This window comes from Thunnus maccoyii, chromosome 19 (genome assembly GCF_910596095.1).
Source record: "Thunnus maccoyii chromosome 19, fThuMac1.1, whole genome shotgun sequence".
NCBI lineage: Eukaryota > Metazoa > Chordata > Actinopteri > Scombriformes > Scombridae > Thunnus > Thunnus maccoyii.
In genome coordinates, this window is record NC_056551.1 from 25,684,698 (window position 1) to 25,707,331 (window position 22,634).

At 39.9% G+C, this 22,634-nt stretch overlaps 1 protein-coding gene across 2 annotated transcripts; it reads right to left on the reverse strand.

Annotated features, from left to right (window-relative positions):
* Nucleotides 1-360: 360 nt before the first annotated feature.
* naa25 (N-alpha-acetyltransferase 25, NatB auxiliary subunit) lies at nucleotides 361-21,062 on the reverse strand. Of its 2 annotated transcripts, XM_042394763.1 has the most exons (24): nucleotides 20,955-21,062; nucleotides 18,190-18,275; nucleotides 16,039-16,177; nucleotides 15,808-15,926; nucleotides 15,543-15,617; nucleotides 15,350-15,457; nucleotides 14,111-14,189; nucleotides 13,855-13,966; nucleotides 13,672-13,761; nucleotides 13,332-13,504; nucleotides 13,130-13,242; nucleotides 12,814-13,021; nucleotides 10,195-10,284; nucleotides 9,912-10,092; nucleotides 9,720-9,819; nucleotides 9,432-9,583; nucleotides 9,192-9,317; nucleotides 7,621-7,864; nucleotides 7,404-7,527; nucleotides 7,249-7,314; nucleotides 7,052-7,149; nucleotides 6,844-6,954; nucleotides 6,558-6,698; nucleotides 361-3,038 (listed from the first exon to the last, which is right to left on the reverse strand). In XM_042394763.1, the coding sequence occupies exons 1-24, from the start codon at nucleotides 21,010-21,012 to the stop codon at nucleotides 2,916-2,918; spliced, it is 2,916 nt and encodes a 971-aa protein (XP_042250697.1). In that variant the 5' UTR covers nucleotides 21,013-21,062; the 3' UTR covers nucleotides 361-2,915. The 2 variants fall into 2 exon arrangements, with proteins under 2 accessions (XP_042250697.1, XP_042250698.1); XM_042394764.1 differs by lacking the exons at nucleotides 16,039-16,177; nucleotides 18,190-18,275; nucleotides 20,955-21,062 and having other exon boundaries at nucleotides 15,543-15,678; nucleotides 15,808-15,894.
* Nucleotides 21,063-22,634: the final 1,572 nt, after the last annotated feature.

A 22,634-nucleotide genomic window follows, 5' to 3' on the forward strand; every position in this document is an offset into this window, starting at 1 on the left:
CCCTGTGCAAATTTAAGAGAGAGGAATTAAAACTAGAAATTCTGATCAATGGTTTTCTTAGTAAAATATTTCACTGTGGGACTTAATGTTTTACAACGTGAAGCTTTCACAAATTTTCAACAAAATTCAAATTGTTGTGGCCTTTCTTGGCTTCCATATATTTGGAAATTGTAAGCAAAATGCCCAAAACAACTTCTAAAAGGCCAAGATGACGTCTTCAAATTGTTTGTTTTGTTCAACCAACAGTTTCCAACCCAAAAAATGATCAGTTCATCATCATATATAACAAAAAAACAGGAGCAAATTCTCACATTTTGACGATAAAACGATGATTAATCAAGACACTGCAGAACAAAACTCTCACATTTACCTTTTTTTATTCTAAAAAAGCTTTGACATTCCAGTGTTTCTGTTTTCCATTTTTCTAACAAAAAGAGGGTGGTGAGATGACACTCCAGATTGTCAACCATTTTTCTGAACCTCGACGACAAGAAAGACACATGTAGTCGGATCACAAACAATCTTTAAAGCCACGGCTCTGATCGAACAGTTGGGCTCGAGTCATCCAAGGAGAAAAAAAAAAAAAAAAAAAAAAAAGGCATTTATTAGCAGATGTATATGTGATTGTGTGCATATACAAGACTAACAGGGATGGAGATGGAGATGGGGAGGGGGAGGATTCACCGTTTTTACTCACATTTTTCACATTTGCTCTGCCAAATTCTTAATAAAATAGTAAAACAAAAACAACCAACTGCACACTACCTGCAGTGCTAGCAGTCATCCATCAGTGCTCCTTGCTGTGATAAACTGTAAACTGCTTTTTTATATTCAGGGATAATCTGTCATTTATTTGTAACAGCAGATGTTGTTAAATTAAGTCTCACGAGATGCTACAGCTGATGTTTATTTTTTTGGTTCATGAGACTTTTTTTCTTGAGAACGAGGGAATGACAAAAACCATGAACACGGGACAAATCTTGGTATCTACTGCAGCAGCTGCTTGCTTTTTTTTTTTTTTTCTTTTTTTCTTAAAAACACACACACTAATGTCCTTGCACACTGTATCTCAAAAGGCTCCATATTTATTTACAATTAGGTCCAATGTTTGTCTGTGAAACACACCTCTGCGTTTGAGCTGTTGATGACAGAAGGAGAGAGCCATCCCAGAACATCATATTCTTTTTTTTGTTTTGTTTTGTTTTTATTTTAAAGATTATTTTTTTGGCATTTTGCCTTTATTTGAGAGTCAGTGTAGCGAGACACGAAACAGAGGAAGAGAAAAGGGCTGTGACATGCAACAAAGGGTCCCACCGGGTCGGGAATCGAAACCGTGGACGTTGCAGTTATACGTTATGCTTCTTAACCAAACCAGAGCGACCCCCAGAACATCATATTCTGGCGGAAAATAACCGTCTGTACAATCAGATCTGGATCGCTCTGGTCTAGAAGACATAATATGCCAAAACATGCACGCTAGCATCTGGAAAATCTTACAAATTTTTGCTTTTGTATTTGTCATTTTGAAACACCTAAGCTCCACAGGGGTATATTTACTACGTGTATATAAATATAGATGAAAAAGTTCGGATCATGATTCTTTGCTTTGCAACTTGAATGATTGAATTGAAAAAAAAAAAAAAAATCTAATAGTTGCTAAAAACGATGCTGCAAAGATCATTTAATTCCTGCAGCATCAGAAGAAGAAATACGCATGATCGGAGTAGAAAACACTGTTTTTTGGTTGAACATTAATATCGGATTCTGATTATTTGATCCATGCCTGGATTATTCTGTTAGTTTGTGCTACTTCCACATATGTTTACGAGCACTGCTTTTACTAGCATGACCACAAAAAAAAAAAGAAAGAAAGAAAGAAAGAAAGCGGCAGACAATAATTCAGATTTTAAAAAAAAAAGTCCTGGTTATTTTACTCATCCCAACATTGCTCTTTATAATACTGCAACTACAGAGGTGGTTCAACTTTCAGTACCAAAGCGACACACACACACGATACACAAAAAGCAAAATTAAAAAGACAAAAAAAAAAAAAAAAATCAATTCTTTGAAGGGGAAACTTCAGTCTGAAGGCCTTCTGCTGGTAGCCAGGTGTCTGTATTTCCACAGAAAGAGAGTCAGTTTAATGTGAAATTGTGCCTGCTTGCTCTCAAAAGCTGAGAAACAGCTGGAAAAAAAACAACAAAAAAATTCCTCTTCAGAGTCCCAGTGTGTGTGTGTGTGTGTGTGTGTGTATGTATGTATGTATGTGTGTATGTGTGTGTGTGTGTGTGTTTTTTATACTTTGATTGTTCTCGGAGTCACCGGAAAAACAAAGTGAGGAATAAAAGAGGAAACATAACTGACCAACAAACAGTAGTGGTTTATTGTGTCTTATATTCTCATTTAGTCAAGGAGTTGTTGTGGTAGTTGCTCTTTACTATGTACAATAATTTATTAGATTAGTTTCATCTAAAACTGCATTCTTCCTAATTTTTTCTCTATTTCTTTAAAGGAGCATGTATTTTCTCTTCTTTTCTTTTTTGTATAATTGCTGTATAAATTCATGAGTTTACTTACAAGCTTATGTGCTATAAGAGTTGCAAATGTTCCAGAGGTGTTTGTTAAAGTGAGAGAGAAGAAAAAAAAACAAAAAAAACAAAAAAAGAAGAAGAAGAAGAAAGAAATCCAGACTGAGAGCTCTCAAACCCAGAGTGAGAAATATGTAGGAGAGGAAGCAGGTTTGTTGGACCAGCGAGGATAGTGGGACTCGAGTGGGTTAGCTGGTGGGCTGACAGTAGACGTGGTGGTGTAGGGACAACGAGGGGGGGTTGGGTGGGGTGGAGGGTGGGGAGGGGGGTTGTGGGCTCATGGTGGGTGTACAGTCATCTTGATTCAGGGTGTGTGTGTGATGGTGTTCAGATCTTGAGGTTCTTTAGAGATTCTGCTCTCTTCTTGAGCAGATCTCCCACCTCCTGTAGCGAACGCAGGTAACTGCTCTGCACCTTGTCCATAGCAGCCTTCGTAAACGATGCTTCCTCCTGAATAAAACACACAGAGAGTAAAGAGGGAAAGTCAGATAATTATACACAATATAACCTTCATATGACAGGATACTCTGATGTAGCTGCTCCTTCCATTCAAAACCAGGACATCAGCTTCTGTAAGTTAGGCTGCAATCACACAAAATCAGGCGGTGTGGCATTCAGCCGCAGGGTCGAGCGGAGGTGTGGGGGAGGGGGGTGTGGGTGTGTTTATTTGTGCTCTACAATGTAACCGCTATGAATCAATCAGAAAACTATGTTTTATTGATCTGATTCACCGGCTTTTCTTGCTACCTCTCTTCATTCACTCTCTAGCTCGCTCGATCACAGCTGCTCTCTCTCTCTTTTTCTCTCATCTTTTTAAAAATGAGTCAGGAAGTCGACAGCAAAGTCTAACTTTACTAACGTTATCAAGCGAAGAGAAATGTCCTCCCCTCTTCCTAATAACGTCTTTGTCCTCCCTCATGGCAGAGTTTACAGCTCTGATCAGTCTGATCTCCAGCTTTGATTGGTCACTGCAGCCTTCAGCCGCAGTGATGTCGGGTTGTGTTTCTCCAAAAGTTGACTCTGGCTCAACTTTCCGGCCGCAGACCGGTGCAGCGACGCAGAGACCAAAACAGCCGCAGCCGAGCCGCACTACCCCCATTCAAATGAATGGGACGACTGGCGTTTTCACTGCACCGCCTGATTTTGTGTGAACGCAGTCAAAGCCCAAAACACAAGCATTCAACATTTTAACATACAGTATTTCACATTCTTAAGAAGATTTGTTCCTTATTCATTCGCCAACGAAGCTGCGCACATTATTTGAAATTCAAACTACAGTTCTAATGTGAAAAAGGATTAAACATTCGATCTGAAGTTTCATTTTTTTATTTATATGGGAAATAAATTATTATTATTATTGATATTTTAACATTAACGTAAAAGACGAATGGGTCAAACACTTCATACATCAAAACAAGAGGAAAACAAAGTTTTTAAACAGCAACTTTTTGTCTTAACAATCTTAAACAACTTAACTATTTGTTCAAATGTAAACTTCTCCGGTCGCTCTTTGCACTCAAATAGAATAAAAAGAAAAACTGTAGATCGACTACAGACAGTTCAGAAGTCAGCTGTCAGGCTTTTAACCAGAGTCAACAGGTCTGAACATGTTTTAGCCTCTTTACATTGGATTCCAGTATGTTTTAAAATTGATTTCGAGGTTCTCTTAATTATTTTAAAGGCACAAATGGTCCGACTCCTCATTATATCTCAGACTTTTTATCCCTGTATGACCCTGTTCGATCCTCAGGCCTTCTATCTGTTGCAGACTGAAGACTGAAGGGGGACAGAGCTTTTAAAAATCAGAGCCCCGAGGCTCTGAACACCCTGCCAAGGAAATAAAACAGACTGAATCTCAGCTCCAAACCTACTTTTATCACACCGCCTTTCTTGATTCTACTTGAAGCTAGTTTTATGATTTACTGTTTTATTTATTGTCAGGCTGCTTTTTTATGTTGTTCATTTAGCACTTTTATTCTTTTGTTGCTGTGTGTTTTTATGTGATTCTATGAGACTATATAAAAAAAGATAAACTGCACTATCCATCTGTTGGTTGCCTTTAAATGTTTGGTTGTCACGCAACACTTTTAACCCAGATTCACCTTGTCAAATTTACTCGTGCTGAGGTGAAAGCAGGTGAGAAAACATGAACTGTAAACATAAACTGCAGGAGCTCAAGTGGACTAACGACAGCATCCCACGAGATTAAATTATACAGCGATATTAAACACATCATGATTACCCTTTATTAAAGTCCTTTCACTCCTCATTATCTGCTGCTTGTATTATATCACCATGCAGATATAATAAATACACAGATATAAACTATAATGTTATTAAATTCAGAATCAATTCTTGACTCAATAAATAGAAAAGGGGAGCTCAAGTTTCAGGCTTCTGTTTTTAACTGAAACGCAATAAGAAAAATCACCGGCAGTTAAACATAATGCTGTTGAGGAAGGTCGTGACAGTACGCAGCATGTAGATTTTTAAAAAGTTAATTGCATTAATTTGGACGCAGCGTTTCTCATATAAAGGCTCTACTTGGGCCCAGGTAGATTAAATCTGTCTGATTTGTTTGCTGCAGTAACTGAATGAGGGACCGGAGGTTTCTGTGTGTGCAGCCGCCTAACTAGCGTCTACTGATGGCCTGCATGTGAGGCATTTAGGGGACGTCTGTAAATTGTAATTACTATCTCCTCCTCTAAACCTCATGAGTCTCTGCAGGCACATTGGTCAAACACCACCACAAGTAAACTCTCAACCAGTGGGAAACACTGGGAAGCATCTCACAGCCTTCTGTCTGTGTGAGACAATGAAATGAAAGTGTGATTTATTGTAATTTATCACCGGCTAAATATATTTTCTAACACAGAAGTCGTTCTGTGTGTTCTGGAGTAAACAGGAACTTTACTGCTGTGCTGTTACTAACATCATGACTCCAACACTGCTAGCAGGAAATCATCATTATCAAACACACACACACACTCTGTCGGTTATTTTCTTCAGTAGATCAAAGTTGGTTTAAGTAAAGTTGTGCAGAGTGTTTGTTTCTTAGTGTTTGGATAATAGTGTAAGAAGTATTGAAAAAATACTTTTTAATCATTTTCATCTTGGAAATTTAGTTATTAGGTTATTAAATCTGAAATATGCCCTAAACACTCGCCTTAATGGAAGATGAACTACAAGATTACTGGTGTGTGTGTGTGTGTGCTGTACACCGACTGGGTGCTGCACTGTGCCATTACAGTTTAGTTCCACCTTTATTTTGTCAACTTAGGCCGTATTCACACCAAATCAGGCGGTGTGGTGAAAACGCCAGTCGTCCCATTCATTTGAATGGGTGTAGGGCGGCTCGGCTGCAGCCGTTTTGGCCGCTGCGGCGCCGCACTGGACTGCAGCCGGAAAGTTGAGCCAGAGTCAACTTTTGGAGAAATGCAACCTGACGTCACTGCGGCTGAAGGCTGCAGTGACCAATCACATCCGGAGATCAGACTGATCAGAGTGAGGGAGGGAGCACAAAGACGTTACTAGGATGAGGGGAGGACATTTCTCTACGCTTGATAATGTTAGTTAAGTTAGACTTTGCTGTCGGCTTCCTGACTCATTTTAAAAAAGACGAGAAAAAGAGCTGAGAGCACCAGCGAGAGAGAGAGAGCAGCTGTGGTCGAGCGAGCTAGAGAGTGAATGAAGAGAGGGAGCGCTGGTAGCGAGAAAGCCAGTGAATCAGATCAATAAAACGTTATTTTCTGATTGTTTCACAGCCGTTACATTGTAGAGCACAAATAAACACACCCACAACCCCCCCCCCCCACACCTCCGCTCGACCCTGCGGCTGAACGCCACGCCACCTGATTTGGTGTGAATGCAGCCTTAAGGTTATTAAAAGGATCACAATCAGTATTTCCCTTAATTAGAGCGAGATTTCAGACAGTATAAATAAAACTGTACATGTGTCTGCACACTAACCTCTGTGTTTCCTTCCAAGGTTAAACTGGCCAGTTTAAGGGCCGTCATGCCAGTCTCTTGCCCCTTTATATGCTCCAAAGCCTGGGTAAGCAGGTCCTGCAAGCTCCCCGTCAGCTCCTGGAACCCACACATCACCGCTGGCTGCAAGAGACACAAATCATCAGAGGAGAGTTGTCTTTATAGAGCACTGATCAGGCCAGTGAGTCAACAACAGAATATTATATTTGAGTTCATGTATAGATAATATATCACGGATGTTAAAGAGGATTAAAAAGTGGAGCTGTACCAGAGCTGTGTTTGTATCCTTTTTCTTCTTTTTCTTCTTCTGTAGACTTGTCTTGAGTGGTCGGAGGATCTTCGCACAGTAACTAGCCACCCACAAGACTATGCACAGCGTCTGTACACAACAACAACAACACGTTTAACTTCATCACATCACGTTCTGTGTAGATAGGAAATATATAAACGGCTGCGTGGAAGCGGAGATGTCTCACCTCAACAAAGAAGATTAGGTTTTCTAATAAGGAGGGCCGGGTTTTTAATTTGCCCTCTTTCATGTCCAATAAATCCCCTTTGCATTTATTCAGTATTTCTGCGGATATAAAGAGGAAAAACATGAAGCACATCAGACACACAATCAACTTCTGTTGTTTATTGTGCAAGAGATTAAGAAACCCAGCCGCTAACTCACCTTGAAGCTGAACTACTAATGATTTGAAAGCGTTACAGATCTGTGTTTGAAGCTCTGAGGACTCATCTAGGAGGATAAAAAGAAAAAGTGTGTTTAGTATAAAAGCATTCAGGAAAACAAAAAACAGTTGATCTGGGTTTTATGTCTCTTCTTACCAAGTCCGACAGTCTCCAGCTCCTGCAGGTGCACAGACAGCTGGAGGGCTGCAGCCTGACACTGACAGCTCCCACTGGACAGAGCCGGGGCCAGGCGGGTGGAGGGTGGTCCCAGGAATGGATACTGCAGCACAAGAAAAACATAATTACAAGATACTCCACATATTGTTATCTTTACGTCATACGAACGTACTGCGAATCGTTTAACAAAGCGTACCTGGGTGCGTTTCTCTGCTATCTGAGCCGCCGTCTGCAGAGTCTGGTTGAGCTGGGCGAGCAGGCTGCTGAGGATCGAGGTCTTGTCACCGACTCCGTTCTCGTTGGCTATCTCGGAGTTTTGTTGTGAAGGCGTGTGTCCCAGCGTGGCCAAAGAGGCGAGGAGGCGAAGCGTTAAGGAGCGTATCCTCAGCCAGACCGACTCTTCCTCCAGAGACCGACGTCTGTGCTCCTCGGTTAGCTCTCTGTAAGAGGAAGAGGCGCACGGGTTGATGCGGGACACTTAATTTAATCGAGAAGAAGTGATATTTTGGGGCGGTGGAGGATATTGTTTTACCAGTCATGAGAATAAAATGTGTGATTCAACAGATCACAGACAGACTGAACCAAAGATCAAACTGCCAACCCTGCGATTAATGGATGACCAGCTCTACCTCCTGAGCCACAGTCGCCCTAATAAACATCCTGCATTTTAGCAACGTTATATCTATATAATGATAGCTAACATTAGCTGTATGAAAAAGTAGCAGATTTGTGGACTGAATTAATCTAAAATCCCACAAAAACTTTAACAAGTGGAACTAATCACAGAAACGAGCAGGCAGCACGCCGACAGGTATGCTAACGTAACATCATCAAGACATGTGGATGTAGATATGAAGCTAACGTTACTTTGAGTGTTTGTAGGTTATTCTCAGTAGGAATGAATGTAGGGTGTCAATAGTACAGTGCAGTAAAGCTTAACCTTAGCGTTCCCTTAAGAAACAGTTTTGATTTTATGTTATTCCACGTTTTAGCTTCTCCTCACAAGCTAAATCCAGACAGTTAACTGTGTTTTAGTGAACAAGTGAGTGAATCTAGTCTCTGACTGATCAAGCTGATCTGCAGTGAAGAGCGAAGGTAGCAGCTATAATACAAAGTGAGCAGGAACAATAGAGCGTGACGTGCCGGTTCAGAGCTGGTGCCTAATCTCGAACCAGTTCTTCATGTTTGGACAGCCAAAGAACCGGCTCTCGACCAGGAAAACCAGTTCCAGAGCAGCACCAGCACTCTACTGGTCTAGAAAAAAGAACCGCTTACATCAGGGGCTGAAAAATCCAAATGCATCGCGTCCTTCCAGGCTAAAAGCTTTTAATATGTCAAGTTTTAATATTTTTTCACGCAAGAAAGTCACCATGTAGATTCCCAAAATGTGGTCAGTTCATCCATCCTGTTTGGAAGTTTGCTGTGATTTTTTTTTTAGAGATGTGAAAGTGCTGCTGGCTGGTGTTTTTCACCATATTTGGTGACCCGTCAGATTCAAGAACGTCACCCTGTAACCATGGTAACTACACATCAAAGATAGCGACGGGTGTAGCCTCAGAGTTCTTGCAAGACATAAAAGTTTAAAATGTGAAAGTTTGACTAGAATTTCGCTGACAAAACTAGACTTAAATGCTAGTTTTTGTTGACTAAAACAAACAAAAAAAGTCTAAACGATTTCCAAATCTGATGCCAAATTTCATATAAAGGGTTTCTCAGTAAGTACATGTGTCTCTTCTTTTTTTCTGCAGAACATATGAAAGTAAATACCTGTCTTTAGGGTCCCAGCTGGTAAAAACAGTAAGGTCTCTGTTGTCCCTCATAGTATCCCAGGGGATGTCATCCTCCTCTGCAGACAAAGACATGGCCTTCACACTCTCCTCCAGACTCAACACACTGGAAAACAAATTTTAAAAAAAACAAACAAAAACATCAAAATTAAGAAATTAACTCACACAGCACAGTGTTTAGATTTTAGCGTGTGTCGTGTGTGTGTGTGTATATTCTCACATATCGGCCTCGAGGAACAGGTCCAGCAGCATCCTCTCAGTGCGGACTTGGGCAAAGTGCAGCGATTGGTTCAACCTGTTCCTGAGAGCAATGAACTCTGGGATTTTCTCAAATGCTCCGTACTTATACGCCTGGATGATGTACTCTGAGGTCTGCAGGAAGGACGAGAAGAAGAAAAGAGAGAAACGAGAGGTGGGTAAAAAAGAAGGAAGGAGAGATTAATTAAGGGGATGAAGATGGATGAAGAAGATAACATAAGAGCCAGACTTTGTAGCGGGATCGACTTACATCTTTCTGGTTAGAGTGGAAAAACCTGAGGGAGAAATTACAGGACTGGGAGGCTGCAGCGAACTGACCCAATGACTCAGCGTAACGCGTTAACAGAAACCTGTAAATAAAAGCATTAACAGCATTTTTACACTCATAAATCTCTCTCTCTGGTTATGATGTAATCGGAGGTGAGCGTGTTTATGTACCGACCCTATGGTGTCGTGCTGTACGTGCTTGGCATCCAAGCTGGAGTAAAGGTCCACCACGGGCTCAAAGGCTCCCAGGTGACAGTAGAGGAGCAGCAGCAGCAACTTGAACTGGGCGTTGGAGGCGCTGTGAGACAGACCCTCCTGGAGGAGCCCCAAACACTGCCACGCCATGTTCTCATCCCCTGAAACACACACGGCAACATGTTTAGAGAGAGAGAGAGAGAGAGAGAGAGAGAGAGAGAGAGAGATCTGGAATAATAAGAGAGAGAGAGATAAACACTCACTGGTCTCCATCCATAAGTCAACGTATACATGAGCTGCCATGAGACAATACATATCAGAAAACTGCAGCTCCGTCTTCAGAGCGTTCTTCCCTGTTAAATGAGAAAATGTCGTCAAAAGAGCAGCAGTGCAAAGGTCAAAACGATGGAAAACTATGTGGAAAAATATGATGGGAATATGACATTTCTGTTAGTTTCATGTGTTAATTTGAGGAAGGTTACAGCCTCCTCATCATCATCACTCCACACAGATCTGATGGTTTTGTCTCTTGAGGGGAAGCTTTAAGTCACATGCTTCATGTACGTCATCATTTATTTATTAATTTATGTACATTTATCTTCTTTTTATTGATACTCTGATGTTTTTAAATGTGCTTAAAGTGACAATGTGTATAAAAACAGGTGGATGGAAACTCACAACTGCTCACAGGAAAGCATCAGTAATAATATTATCTACAATAACTAGCTTATGACTGGTTATTGTTTGAAATATTCTCATTTCAGCACCAATATGACACCTGAGTTTAAGTACCGACCACAAAATGATTTTACATAAGAGGAATATAAATGTACCTTTTTCAACAAAACACTTTCTATCAGCCTTTTGTCTTGACTTTGCTGACAAAATACAGTGTAAAAGTTGCAAAATTATGATTAAGAAAGGAAATGGTATTCAATGCCAACTTTCAATACTTTTCAGTGACACATATCTGTTAGTACTCGAACATTATTGATGTTCGTCAACTTGAGCTGAACTGATTAGTTGATTGGCAGATTATTTAACAACTATTTTAATAATCGACTAATCTTTTTAGTCATTTTTTAAGCAAAAATGTCAAACATTTGCTGGTTTTAGCTTCTCAACTGTGATGATTTGATGCTTTTTTTGTCATAAATGATATTAAATTGAATATTTTTGGGTTTTGGTTTTACAGATAAAATGATTAATGAAGAAAATAATTGGCAGAATAATCAATAATAACATTAATCATTAGTTGCAGCTCTATTGTCAAACAGAACTGATCTTCACCAGAACTCATCCTCTCACCTTTTGGATGAGACATAACAATCTACAACGAGTCACGTTGCTTTTGACTCTAAACGTGTCAACATGTCGGGTCAGACATACGTAGGGCTGAGTATCGGTGATCAATACCTTTAACATATCACTGAAATAACACAGTAACGAGTAGTATAGAAACGTCTTCAGTCACTGATACCTTCCATTCAATATGTTTTGTAAAGATCTAGAAAAAAAATGACCATTTATATGGTTTTGCTCACAGCCAATCACTGCAAGCGTTAAATGCGACGTGATTGGCTGCTACGACCCAAACAGTCTGTGCTGATAATACTTCATTATACAATTATTTAATAAATATTTCAATAATTTGAACACTTTCAAAATGCATTTGTGTCAAAATCATTTGGATTAGAAGGAGCGGCGGCATTTTACGCAACTGAATGCTTCCATTCACATGAAGTCCTCTATCTGTACTGGTATCAGTTTAATAGGACTGTAGTCTGCTGGTCGACTGGTCGATTAGTTGGTCGATATGCTCTCATCCGACCAAATTCTCATCAGTCGAATAATCTCCGTGTTACTTTCATAAGGAGAAAAGTGCTGCATCAACAGCTTTCCAGGATTAATCCATTATTTCCCGCAGCGGGAGGGACAAACTAACAAATCACCTGTGAAAACAACGGGGGTGTATTCAAAACACCCCCGTTGTTTTCACAACTTTGAACTCGCCCAACGTAACGGAGACTGCTGGGTCTAACTGTACTCAACGTTTACTGAATGTTTACTGAATCAGTGTTTCTCCAATAATTATAACAACGAGAACCCCCGCCAGGCCAAAAAAAAAATTCTTTAATGCCAAAAATAACATCAAATATCCATTCATTCAGAAATCAATAGCGTTTGGGAGTCTCTGTGCAGCGCTGCTCTGGTACATGAGTCAACCTCCATGTCGTTGCCCGGGAAACTATTGGTAGCGTAACGCTGTTAAGGAATACGTCATTGCGTAGTATGTTTGTCAGTCTGGCAGTAAATGTACAGTACAGACTTCAGTGTGTCAGTTAATAAATGTCTGAAAAAGTCACGTTTGTTGTTTCCCCAAGTGCTGGAGATGTGAAGGAGGTTAGCTCCAAAGTTAGCAACGATGGGTTAGCATAACCTGAAGACACGATTGATTTTCTTTGGTTGACTACAGCCCTACACTTTAAGTGTACTGGTGTAATTTTTTGAACCATAGCTAGTCCTAAAGGATACGCATCAATCTTCAATAATGTTTGCAGCACTGACCATCACATACAAGCCTCGAGGCTGCTGGGACCAGTTCATTTACCCAAACACAGACAGCCAGTAGTGTCAATATTATATCAGTAAAACAGGTAGAAAAACATCATTACTGATTCATCACCATGACGATGAATAACTGCTGTTATCAGAGCGAATATTAAACAAGGGTTTCTATGTTTCTGGTCACTTGGAAACAATACATTTATATATGTGTAGTTTGGATTACTGAGTGCAGCTACAACTAAATGTAAATACTCTTTGCTCCGTGTACGATCTGATTATCCTCAACTAAGAATGAACAGCAGTGATGTTCTTACCAAACTTTAGTCCGTGACGATAGTGAGCTTTGAGCTCCGTGATAAGCCGCAGTTTTCCTTCCACGTCGAGACGGTGATGCAGGCCGAGCGCGCGGCTCAGCTGACACACACACAAATGTCTCTGTAGCGCTTTGGTGTCGTCTGGAAAAGCGAATCCCTCGTCTCCCTGCTCCCCCAGCGGGACCGCTTCACTCAGACGGTTAATGAACTAAAAAAAAAAAAAAAAAAAAGGTCACAGGGAGGAATTTATTTCACTGTCTGTCTCCTTGAATTCACCAGAGGCAGCTCGACGGTGACTGCTGTGAGTCTGTCTCACCTGAACGTGCTGGTCGGGGGAGAGCAGGTGCAGGTATATTTTTAGGTCGGTGATGCAGCACGGTTTGTCCCCGAACTTCCCGAAGAACTGCACCATTAACTCTAAAGGCTCACCTGTTGTAAGACAAACAAAAGACTGTCACATCTGGCTGAAACATCTGGAAAAGGGTGATTTTTTTTTTTTTTAAATCCATGTGTTTTACCTAGCAGGCTTTCTTCAGGACAGCCTCGTTCTCTCAGTCTGTGTATTAATTCAAGCCGAGCTAAGTAGGGTCCTCTGAGCGAGCGAGAGTCTTTACCGTCCTCCCCCTTGATTCTCTCTTCCACAAACCTCACGACTTCAGCCACGGTGTGATGTACCGAACCCTCCGAACAGCTGGAGACAGACACACACACACATCAACGCTGGATAAACATGACAATTATCTACTGGTTCCACCTTCTCAAATGTGACAATTTGCTGTTTTTCCTTCATAATAAATGACATTTAACTGATTATCTTAAGGTTAAACCGCTAAGCAAATAAAAATCCTCTGTACTCACTGTTCGCCTTCCTCCGGCGGGCTCCACGACTGATCAATCAGATGGAAGAGAGAGTCAAAGTAGGAGGGATAGAACTGCCAATCATCGGGACTAGAAACAGGAAGACACAGGCATGTAAACATTTCATCCAATCTATAGTTTTTGGCTCATGGTGCACGCAGACGGGTGGAAGCTTATACTGACTTTTTGAGCAGAAGCTTGTGGGCCAAGGCGTTACACTCCGGCCAGCGCTGTAGTCGCTGGTAAAGCATCATACACTTGTTTTCTCTGCTCTGCAGCTCGCTGGTCAGCTTCTCTGTGAGGAGACGGATGAGAACATAGCGAAGAGGAATTTAAACTCTACGCCAAAAAAATAAGAAATTGCATCTTATGAGTGTAGAAATATGGAAGAACATCAAAACGTGTGTTTGTTTTAGAGAGATTTACAAGCAGCACCTACCCCCGAGCGGACCCCTGATCACGTCAAGAGCCTCTACGCACTTTCCCAAACGCTCCAGGATCATATAATACAGCTGCACCTACAGATAAAAAGCCAGAAGCAACTGTAAATACTGCAAGTAACTCTGGTAGTTACATAAAAGGAGACTGAGAGGGAAACCAAATGTAGACTCATCAATAAAAGCCCCATTTTTAAAGACATCTAAAACTGAATTTAAAGACACATTCTCAGATTTTGCCTGTGTTAATCCTTCATTTATGTCTTGTTATATGCTAAACATACATCATCCTCCCATCATATAAACCTACACTTGACCGTTAGCTCCTGGACTGTAGTAGCTAGCAGGGTGATAGCATAATAAGAAGACTGCTGCTTCATTCATTAAACAAGGAAGTACTCTAGTATCGATATCAGGATGAGGACATTTCTCATTGTTTGTTCAGGATAAAAAGAGAAGTAGGCTTTGTTGCCGACTTCCAGACTCACTTTAAAAAAAAGAGAAGAGAGAAGAAAGGAACGCGAATGACAGAAATAAAACTCGTCCGATTGTTTCACGGCGGTTCTAAAGCAGAAATAAACGACCATCAAACACTCGTCTCAACAGTAAATCCTCTGCTCAGTGTCCAGTCTTTTATTTCCTCCTTTTCATTCATTCATTAACATCAGAGTCACACCACAGTAAATACAGAGAACAGGACCAGTCTGTGTTGTTGTTTCCTGATGTGTTATGTTACAAATGCTGCTTTGCTAATCTATCGTGTTCTTCAGCAGGATTTCACAACAGGGACTTTTGATGAAAATGGGCTTTTGCTTATATTTCCAAAGACTGATGTTTCATTTGTTTCTCCTCTTCCTCTTCCTCCTCTTCTTCCAACAACATGGCTGAACAGTCAACAGACCCATATAGCTCCTGAAAGCTCGCCAAGCCCACTTTTGAGTGATCCAATCAGACGGATTTAAATCCCCCTGGTAAGACACTGACTTCCGTTTCTTTGGGTCTTAAAGTGTTAAACGCAGTTTTCATGGACAGTCAAGCCCTTAAGTTTAGATAAAATAACATACTTTAATTACATTTTCATGTCTTTATTACAGACAGGAAATGAGGGAGACAGATCCCTGGCTGTACTCGAACCAGAGACGTTGAGGTTCATGGTTGGAGTCTTAACCTCTGAGCTGGGAAACGCACCAGATAAAATAATATTTTAACGCTTTTTCAGGCAGTAGAGACACAACACTCACCTCTGCTTCTGCTTCAATCTTCTCCTCCTTCACCATTTTCTCCACCATGCGTTCAGCCAGAGGCAGGAACATGGTCTGGGCCAGTTTTTCATCTTGTGCTGAGACGGCCTAAACAAACAACACACGTCTTATTTTCACAATAATTCAAATATATAAAAGAATATGAACATCCAGACGAGGACCGAGCTCATACCTGCATCACCAGACTCATGACAGACCAGAAGTAATAAGGATTCTTGGGGACGATTTTATACAAGGCCATTCCTGCCTGTAAAGTGCCAAGATGCAGTCATCAACATCCTCTTCATTATTCTGCTTTATGTGTCCATCTTTTTAATTATCAATGGAGCACAACAGCTGTTAGTCATGTGTGTGTGTGTGTGTGTGTGTGTGTGTGTGTGTGTGTGTGTGTGTGTGTGTGTGTGTGTGTATATGCAGGTGTGGACGTGAGTTCTCACCTGCTGCATCTTCTTGTACTCGCCCACGCGAGCGTACGCCATGAAGAGGTGAGAGTGATACTCCTCGCTGAGAGGAACCTTCTTCACCGCGGCTTCATACAGCTTAGTGACCAACTCCGCTGTTGACGACAGGAAGTGGATTTTACATACAGTCAGCCCAGTATTATTATTACCAGCTTTACAGCGTGTGTGTGTGTGTGTGTGTGTGTGTGTGTGTGTGTGTGTACTCACGACGATGCATCTCTCTGTACAGTATAGTCAGAGCTTGTAATGAGTTGTCATCGGTGGGCTCTAGAGTGGTCACTTCCTGTGCCAGACTGAAAGCTTCGTCCTGCTTTCCGGTCCTCTGAAGGCCGATGGCCTTCAGGACCTAACGGGAGGGAGCGAGAGATAAAAACAAAGCTACACACAGAGAAGCAGAGTAGAGCTGAAGAAATGTGTTGATCGACAAGAAAAAGAGAATGGATTTATCTCTTCAGTCATTTTAAAAAAGGAAAAAATGTCAAAATTCTCTGGTTCCAGCTTCTTAAATGTGAATATTTTCTGGTTTATTTAGTCTTTTATGACAGTAAACTGAATATCTTTGGGTTGTGGATTGTTTGTCAGAACAAAGCAACATTTGAGGCAGACGTTTGTCACCTTTTAACTGACATTTTGTAGACAAATAATTGACAGATAATGAAAATAAACATTAGTTGCAGCCCTAGAAAAATGACAAACATTTGCTGGTTGCAGGATTCAACTCTTTAATGTGTTGTTCGGGACAGAATGGCTGCAACTAACGATTATTTTGTGGATTAATGGATATATTGGGTGGTCTGTAAAATCTCAATGGATTGTGAGAGGTGTCCATCACAAGTTCCCAGAGCCGAGAGTTACTTTTCAAAATGTCTTGTTTTGTCTGACTAGTGGTACGAAATCTAAAACAATCAAGTTAATTACATAGAAGAGTAAGAAAACCAGGAAATATTCACAGTTGAGAAGCTGCAGCTAAAGAATTTTTACAATTTTTGCTGAAAAATTAATTTTGTTTTGACCAATTAGTTGATTAATCGTTGCAGCTCAACATGAGACTGAACTGAATATCTCTGGATTTTGATCAGAGAAAACAAGATATTTAAAGACGTCATCTTGAGCTCTGACTAGTTACAACGTACATTTTTCATTACTATCTTACATTTTATAGACAAAACAATTAATCGGCACATTAATAACTAATGAGAAAATCGTTAGTTGTTAGATTAGTCATAATCAATGAATCACTAGTGTTATTTTTTAAGAACAAAAGCCAAACATTCACTGGTTCCAGCTTCTTAAATTAGAGGATTTTTATTCTTTTCTTTGTCATATATGATAATAAACCACATGTTTTGTGGTTTTGGACTGTTGGTTGAATAAAACAAGCCATGTGAATAAATCACCTGAGGCTGTTTGAAACAATAACAGACATTTTTCACCACTAGGATCAGTTGATTAATAGATAAAATAAGTGGCAGATTAATCCATAATGAGAATAATCGTTAGTTGCAGCCTTAAGATGATAAATTCTCTTCATCACAGTGCAGCTTTATAAAATAATTTGTCCTCAATAATAAACAGAAAATCATGGATTGACTGAGCAATTTTTATTTAATATACTCAGTAGTGAAGAACCTCTAAAGCCGTCACATTTATTGAGAAGTAAATAATATTATAAACAGATTTGAATAACACTCTAATGGCTTTTATTACCCCGTTAAATCTGTGGGATGTTTTAGGGACAGAAGTGACATTAAATCAACAGAAGCTAAACACTCGTCAATAAACTCAGCTGCTGGTTAATAAGAGTCATTAAACTGCATTTATTCAGTGACAAATATGCTGCTTCATATGTTTAGAGACGTTGATGACGACAGGGCGGCTGCCATCAGCTCACAGCTTTGACCTGCTGCAGCAGCAGCAGCAGCAGCAGCAGCAGCAGCAGCAGCAGCAGCATCATGTGTTTCATCTCTGTCAAAGTGTCCTTGAACAGCGTCTCTGTTCCCTCTGGTCAAATCTCTGCATACGTGTGTTTCTCTCAAGGTTTCAATCAAAGTGAATTTCAGTCATTTGCACAAATTTGACCACTGGACCTGAACTGTTTATTCAAAAGTTATAAACTTGCACAAACGTGTCTTCATGCCAGCTGTACTTTGTAAGCACTGAGATGCACTGAGAGAAAATTGTAAGAGAGCAAGAGTTTTAAGGGGTAAAACAGGGCACCAGTAACTGCTCTGATGGTGCTGCTTCCAAAAAGAAATCTCTATTTTTGTAAGATCCACGTAGACTTTTGCCAACAGTCGAGGTCTCTTCGTAGTAAACAAATAAATTCAACAGAGAGAGGACACTTCTTCAGTCACCCACCTTGGCACAGTGCAGATCCTTATGTTTCTTCAGCAGTTTATCCGCCTGCTGTATCGCCATCTTATTGTTGCCATTATCAAGGTAATCTGAGGAAACACAAAGGACCACGTTACTACATTCATAAGGATAATCATTTGAAATATTTGACTTGGATGCAAAGAACAATAGAGATTCAGCAAAATACTGTATGTCAATTTCATACAAAAATACCAAAGACTCTCTAGTTTCAGCTTCTCAAACTGAGAATTTGAGGCTTTTCTTTAGAGATGCAACTGACAATTATTTAACATTCAATCTGCCAATAAGTGTTGATTAATCGAGTCATCGTTTTGTCTAGAAAATGTCAGAAAATAGCAAAAATGTTTATTATAATTTCCCAGGGTGACGTCTTCAAATGTCTTGTTTCGTCTGTTTAACAGTTGAAAATGTAAAGAAATGTTGTTTACTATCATGTGAGACAGAAAAACTTCACATTCGACGAAGCTTCAACCGACAAATGTTTGTTTTTTTTCTTAACAAGATGATTGAACAGATTATTTGATTATCAGAATAGTTGCAGATTAATTTTCTGTCGATGGACTAATTGTCGCAGTTCTTCTTTTCTTCGTGTTCTGTGATAGTAATTTTGTGTTTTTAAAGTTTTGGACTGTTTGTTGAACAAAAACAAGCAATGTGAAGACATTAAAATGAGCTTTTGATCATCGTAACAGACATTTTTCACCACTAGATGACATTTTATAGACCAAATGATTACTGTATTAGCAGATTAATCATTAAAAAATGCTTTAACCATGACTGTTTTTGTCTTTTTGAATTGTTGGTAAATGAACTATGTGTGCACACAAACACACACCACAGTTCAGCCTCTTCAGGACAGCTGGTTGCCAAAATTAACTGTGCTAGACAGTTCACTGTGATTATGTCACATCTATTCTCTCTGTTCAAACTGTCATCACAGATGAGCCGAAAGTTGGCGAAAGCCCACAGAAACTTTTCTAGATGACCCCTGATATATCATTTACATCCAGTATTGATAAGTTCATGGTCAGCTGCCAAACTGAGCAGCACTGAAGCTGCAGCCATGAATGACACACAGTAACTATGGAGATTTGTGGAGATTTATGATGAAATGCATTTTTATTTCACTGCCACTGCACAGCTGAAACTTCACTGCTGCTAAAAACATTACAAATAATGAAAAGTATCATTCTTAACATGACATGTTCATTCTCAGTTTAGGTTCTGAAGAGCAGGAATACAGTTAGTACACAGCTGACAGTAAAGAGTAAGACCTGCTGAAGTAAAAGTACATAAGTATTATGAGCTTGATGTAGTTAAAGTATTGCAGTAAAAGTAGTGGTTTGGTCCCTCTGACTGATATATTATTATTTATGACATCATTAGATTATTAATACTGGAGCATCAGTGTTAGAGCAGCATGTTACTGTTGTAGCTGCTGGAGGTGGAGCTAGTTTACACTACTTTATATACAGTTAGCTAGTTTAGTCCAGTGGTTCCCAACCTAGGGGTCAGGGGCCCCTCCAAAGGGTCATCAGATAAATCTGAGGGGTCGTGAGATGATTCATGGGAGAGGAAAGAAGAAAAAACAGTGCTGATAGCTGAAGTGCTGATAAATAAATCTGTTTTCAGTTTTTGGACTTTTTCTCTAAGCTTTGATTTTTGGTGAAATATTGGATCATTTGAACATTTATTGAAATGAAAGCATGTGAGAAGTTTAGAGGGAAAAATCACTATTTGGTGGAGCTGTTAACAACTCATAGACATGTGAAATGTGACCCCGACTACACACTGCTTTTTGTAAGATGTCAAAAGCCAAAAAGGTTGGAAACCACTGGTTTCATCTTTAACAATGTGTTGTATTTTAAAAGCTTGTTATATTATCCATTGTGTCAAATCTTCATCTGAAAAGTAACTAAAACTGTCAAATAAACGTAGTGGAGTAGAAAGTACTATACTTCCCTTTGACATAGAAATACTCAACTCAAAGCTAGTGCAGTACATGAGTACATATACTTATTAAAACACTGAGAAAGAAGAAATTATGTTCCGTTATGTAGCGGTGCTCATTCAGCCTTCAGCTGTGACAGCTTCGTGCTAGTTAGCCACTTAGCACGCTAGCTTAAAGCATTGTCCTTTAAGTATTATGAACCTGATGCTAGCAAGAAGCTAACCGTGTAACATTTGACTAGCTACTGATTCAGACTGGACCCGGACAGCTAACAACAACAACAGCAACAGAAATACCGGCCGACCTGACACATTAACAACTTTTCTTTTAAACATGGAGACAGTTTACAAGCGCGTCCACTGGCTGACTGACTGACTGACCGGCTAGCTGACACATTAGCCAGCCAGCTAGCTGTCAAACAGCGACCGTTAGAAAGCACTTCGACTTTGAGAGTGAGCCGCACCGGACGACACATTCTCAGCTCACTTTTACATGATAACACCACCGAGAATGTCTACAGGCTTCACACAGGGACACACACACAGTTTCATCCAGACAACCGAGGCAGGCAGGCAGAGTGTGTCCCACCCGCGGCTCGGTGGCAGGCCGGTTAAGGTGCACTGTCATCGGGCCGCTGCAGGCAGCAGAGCCCGTGGTTGCGGCTGGAGGGGGCCGCGCCGCTGCCCTCCCAACTCAAACAGCCGCTAGTTTAAGCGCATGCACCGGTACAGAGCACCGCAATGTTTACCAAACCTACACACACAGATAAATGTGTAAGTCCCCATTGAGTCCTCACCGTATATGGGTCTGAGCCTCCTGTCGTTGGGGTCTTGCACATGGCCTCTCGCCGCCATGGTGGAGTTTACCTGCTGGGTAAATGTTCACACATGCGTACTGAGAGCTGCCTGTAGGAGCGATTAAAGGTTGTCATTAACTGTACATACAGGACTTAAAGGATAAGTTCACAATTTATCAAGTGTGTCTTAAAACAACAGTCAGGTGTCCATATGAACAGTGAAAGAGGTTTTCCTCGCTGTAATCATTCCTCCTGTTCATACTGGATATTAAAAGATGCCCTTCAAATGTGCTTTCAATGTAAGTGATGGAGGCCAAAATCCACAGTGTGTCCACAAAGTCATTTAGAAGTTGATGTGAAAGTTATATGAGGATTCAGCAGTCTGAGTTAGTCATATCAAGTGGATATCTGCCACATTTAGCATCAAATTCCCCCTTTGTGTTTCCCTGTTGAGCTGCGGTGGAAGTATAGTAACAAAAAGAGGAACTTTGGCACTAAAAAGACTGTAACATTGGAAGGTATCTACTTGATTTGACTCATTCGCTAATTAGCTTCAGATAAACTTTTAAACATTTTTGCACAGAAGGAGGACTGTGGATTTTGTCTCCCATCACTTCCATTGTAAGATCATTATGAAGGGATCTTCTAATGGTCAGTATGAACAGGAGGAATGATTACAGCAAGAAAAAACATGTTTCAATGTTCATTTGGGCTCCTGGCTGTTGTTTTAAGACAGAAAAGTTGTGAACCTGTCCTTTAAATGTATGTCTGAATATGTCACAGCATGAAACTCTAAACCTTTTTAAAACTTAGTTGTTTTTTAATGTTGTATTCTGCCCTGTTTTAACTGTTTTAGCTTATTTTTTGTACAATTAGTTGATATATCAAGTGGTTGCCAACTGTTGACAAATGATTAATTGTTTTGGGTTATTTTTGAAGAAAAAAAATCCAAATTCTCTGATTCCAGCTTTTGGTTTCTTTAGTCCTTTATGATAATAAACTGAATATCTTTGGGTTGTCGGGACAAAACAAGACATTTGAGGACGTCATCTTAGGCTTTGGAAAACATCAACATTATTTTATCAACATTTATTTTTTTGTTTGTTTGTATTTTTACCATTTTATGACAATTTATAAATCAAACAACTAATCAATTAATTGAGTAAATAATCAACAGATTAATTGATAATGAAAATAATTATTAGTTGCAGGTTCTATTTGACAAATAATGTCAATCTGAATCTGAATCAAAGACCCTCTCACATGTTTTAAAACATATCAAAATAATCTGCTTGCAATAATAATTTGTCTGATATGAGTTTTCCACAGAAAACATTTTAGGGCTGCAAATAAGTATAATTTTTATAATCTGTCGATTATTTTTTTCAAAAATGGCATAAAATCGTTTTTACAAATGCATGTTATAATCTTTTTAGAGCTCATGGTGACGTCTTCAAATGTCTGTTGCTTCTGATCAACAGTCCAAAACCCAAAGACATTCAGTTTATTATCATGTACGACACAGAAAAGCCTCATATCCTCACATTAGAGAAGCTGCAACCAGCAAATATTGGACATTTTTGCTTTAAAAAATGACTAAAACGATTATTCAATTATCAGAATAATTGCGGATTAATTTTCTGTCAATCGAATAATCGATACAGCTTTAAAAAGTTAAAT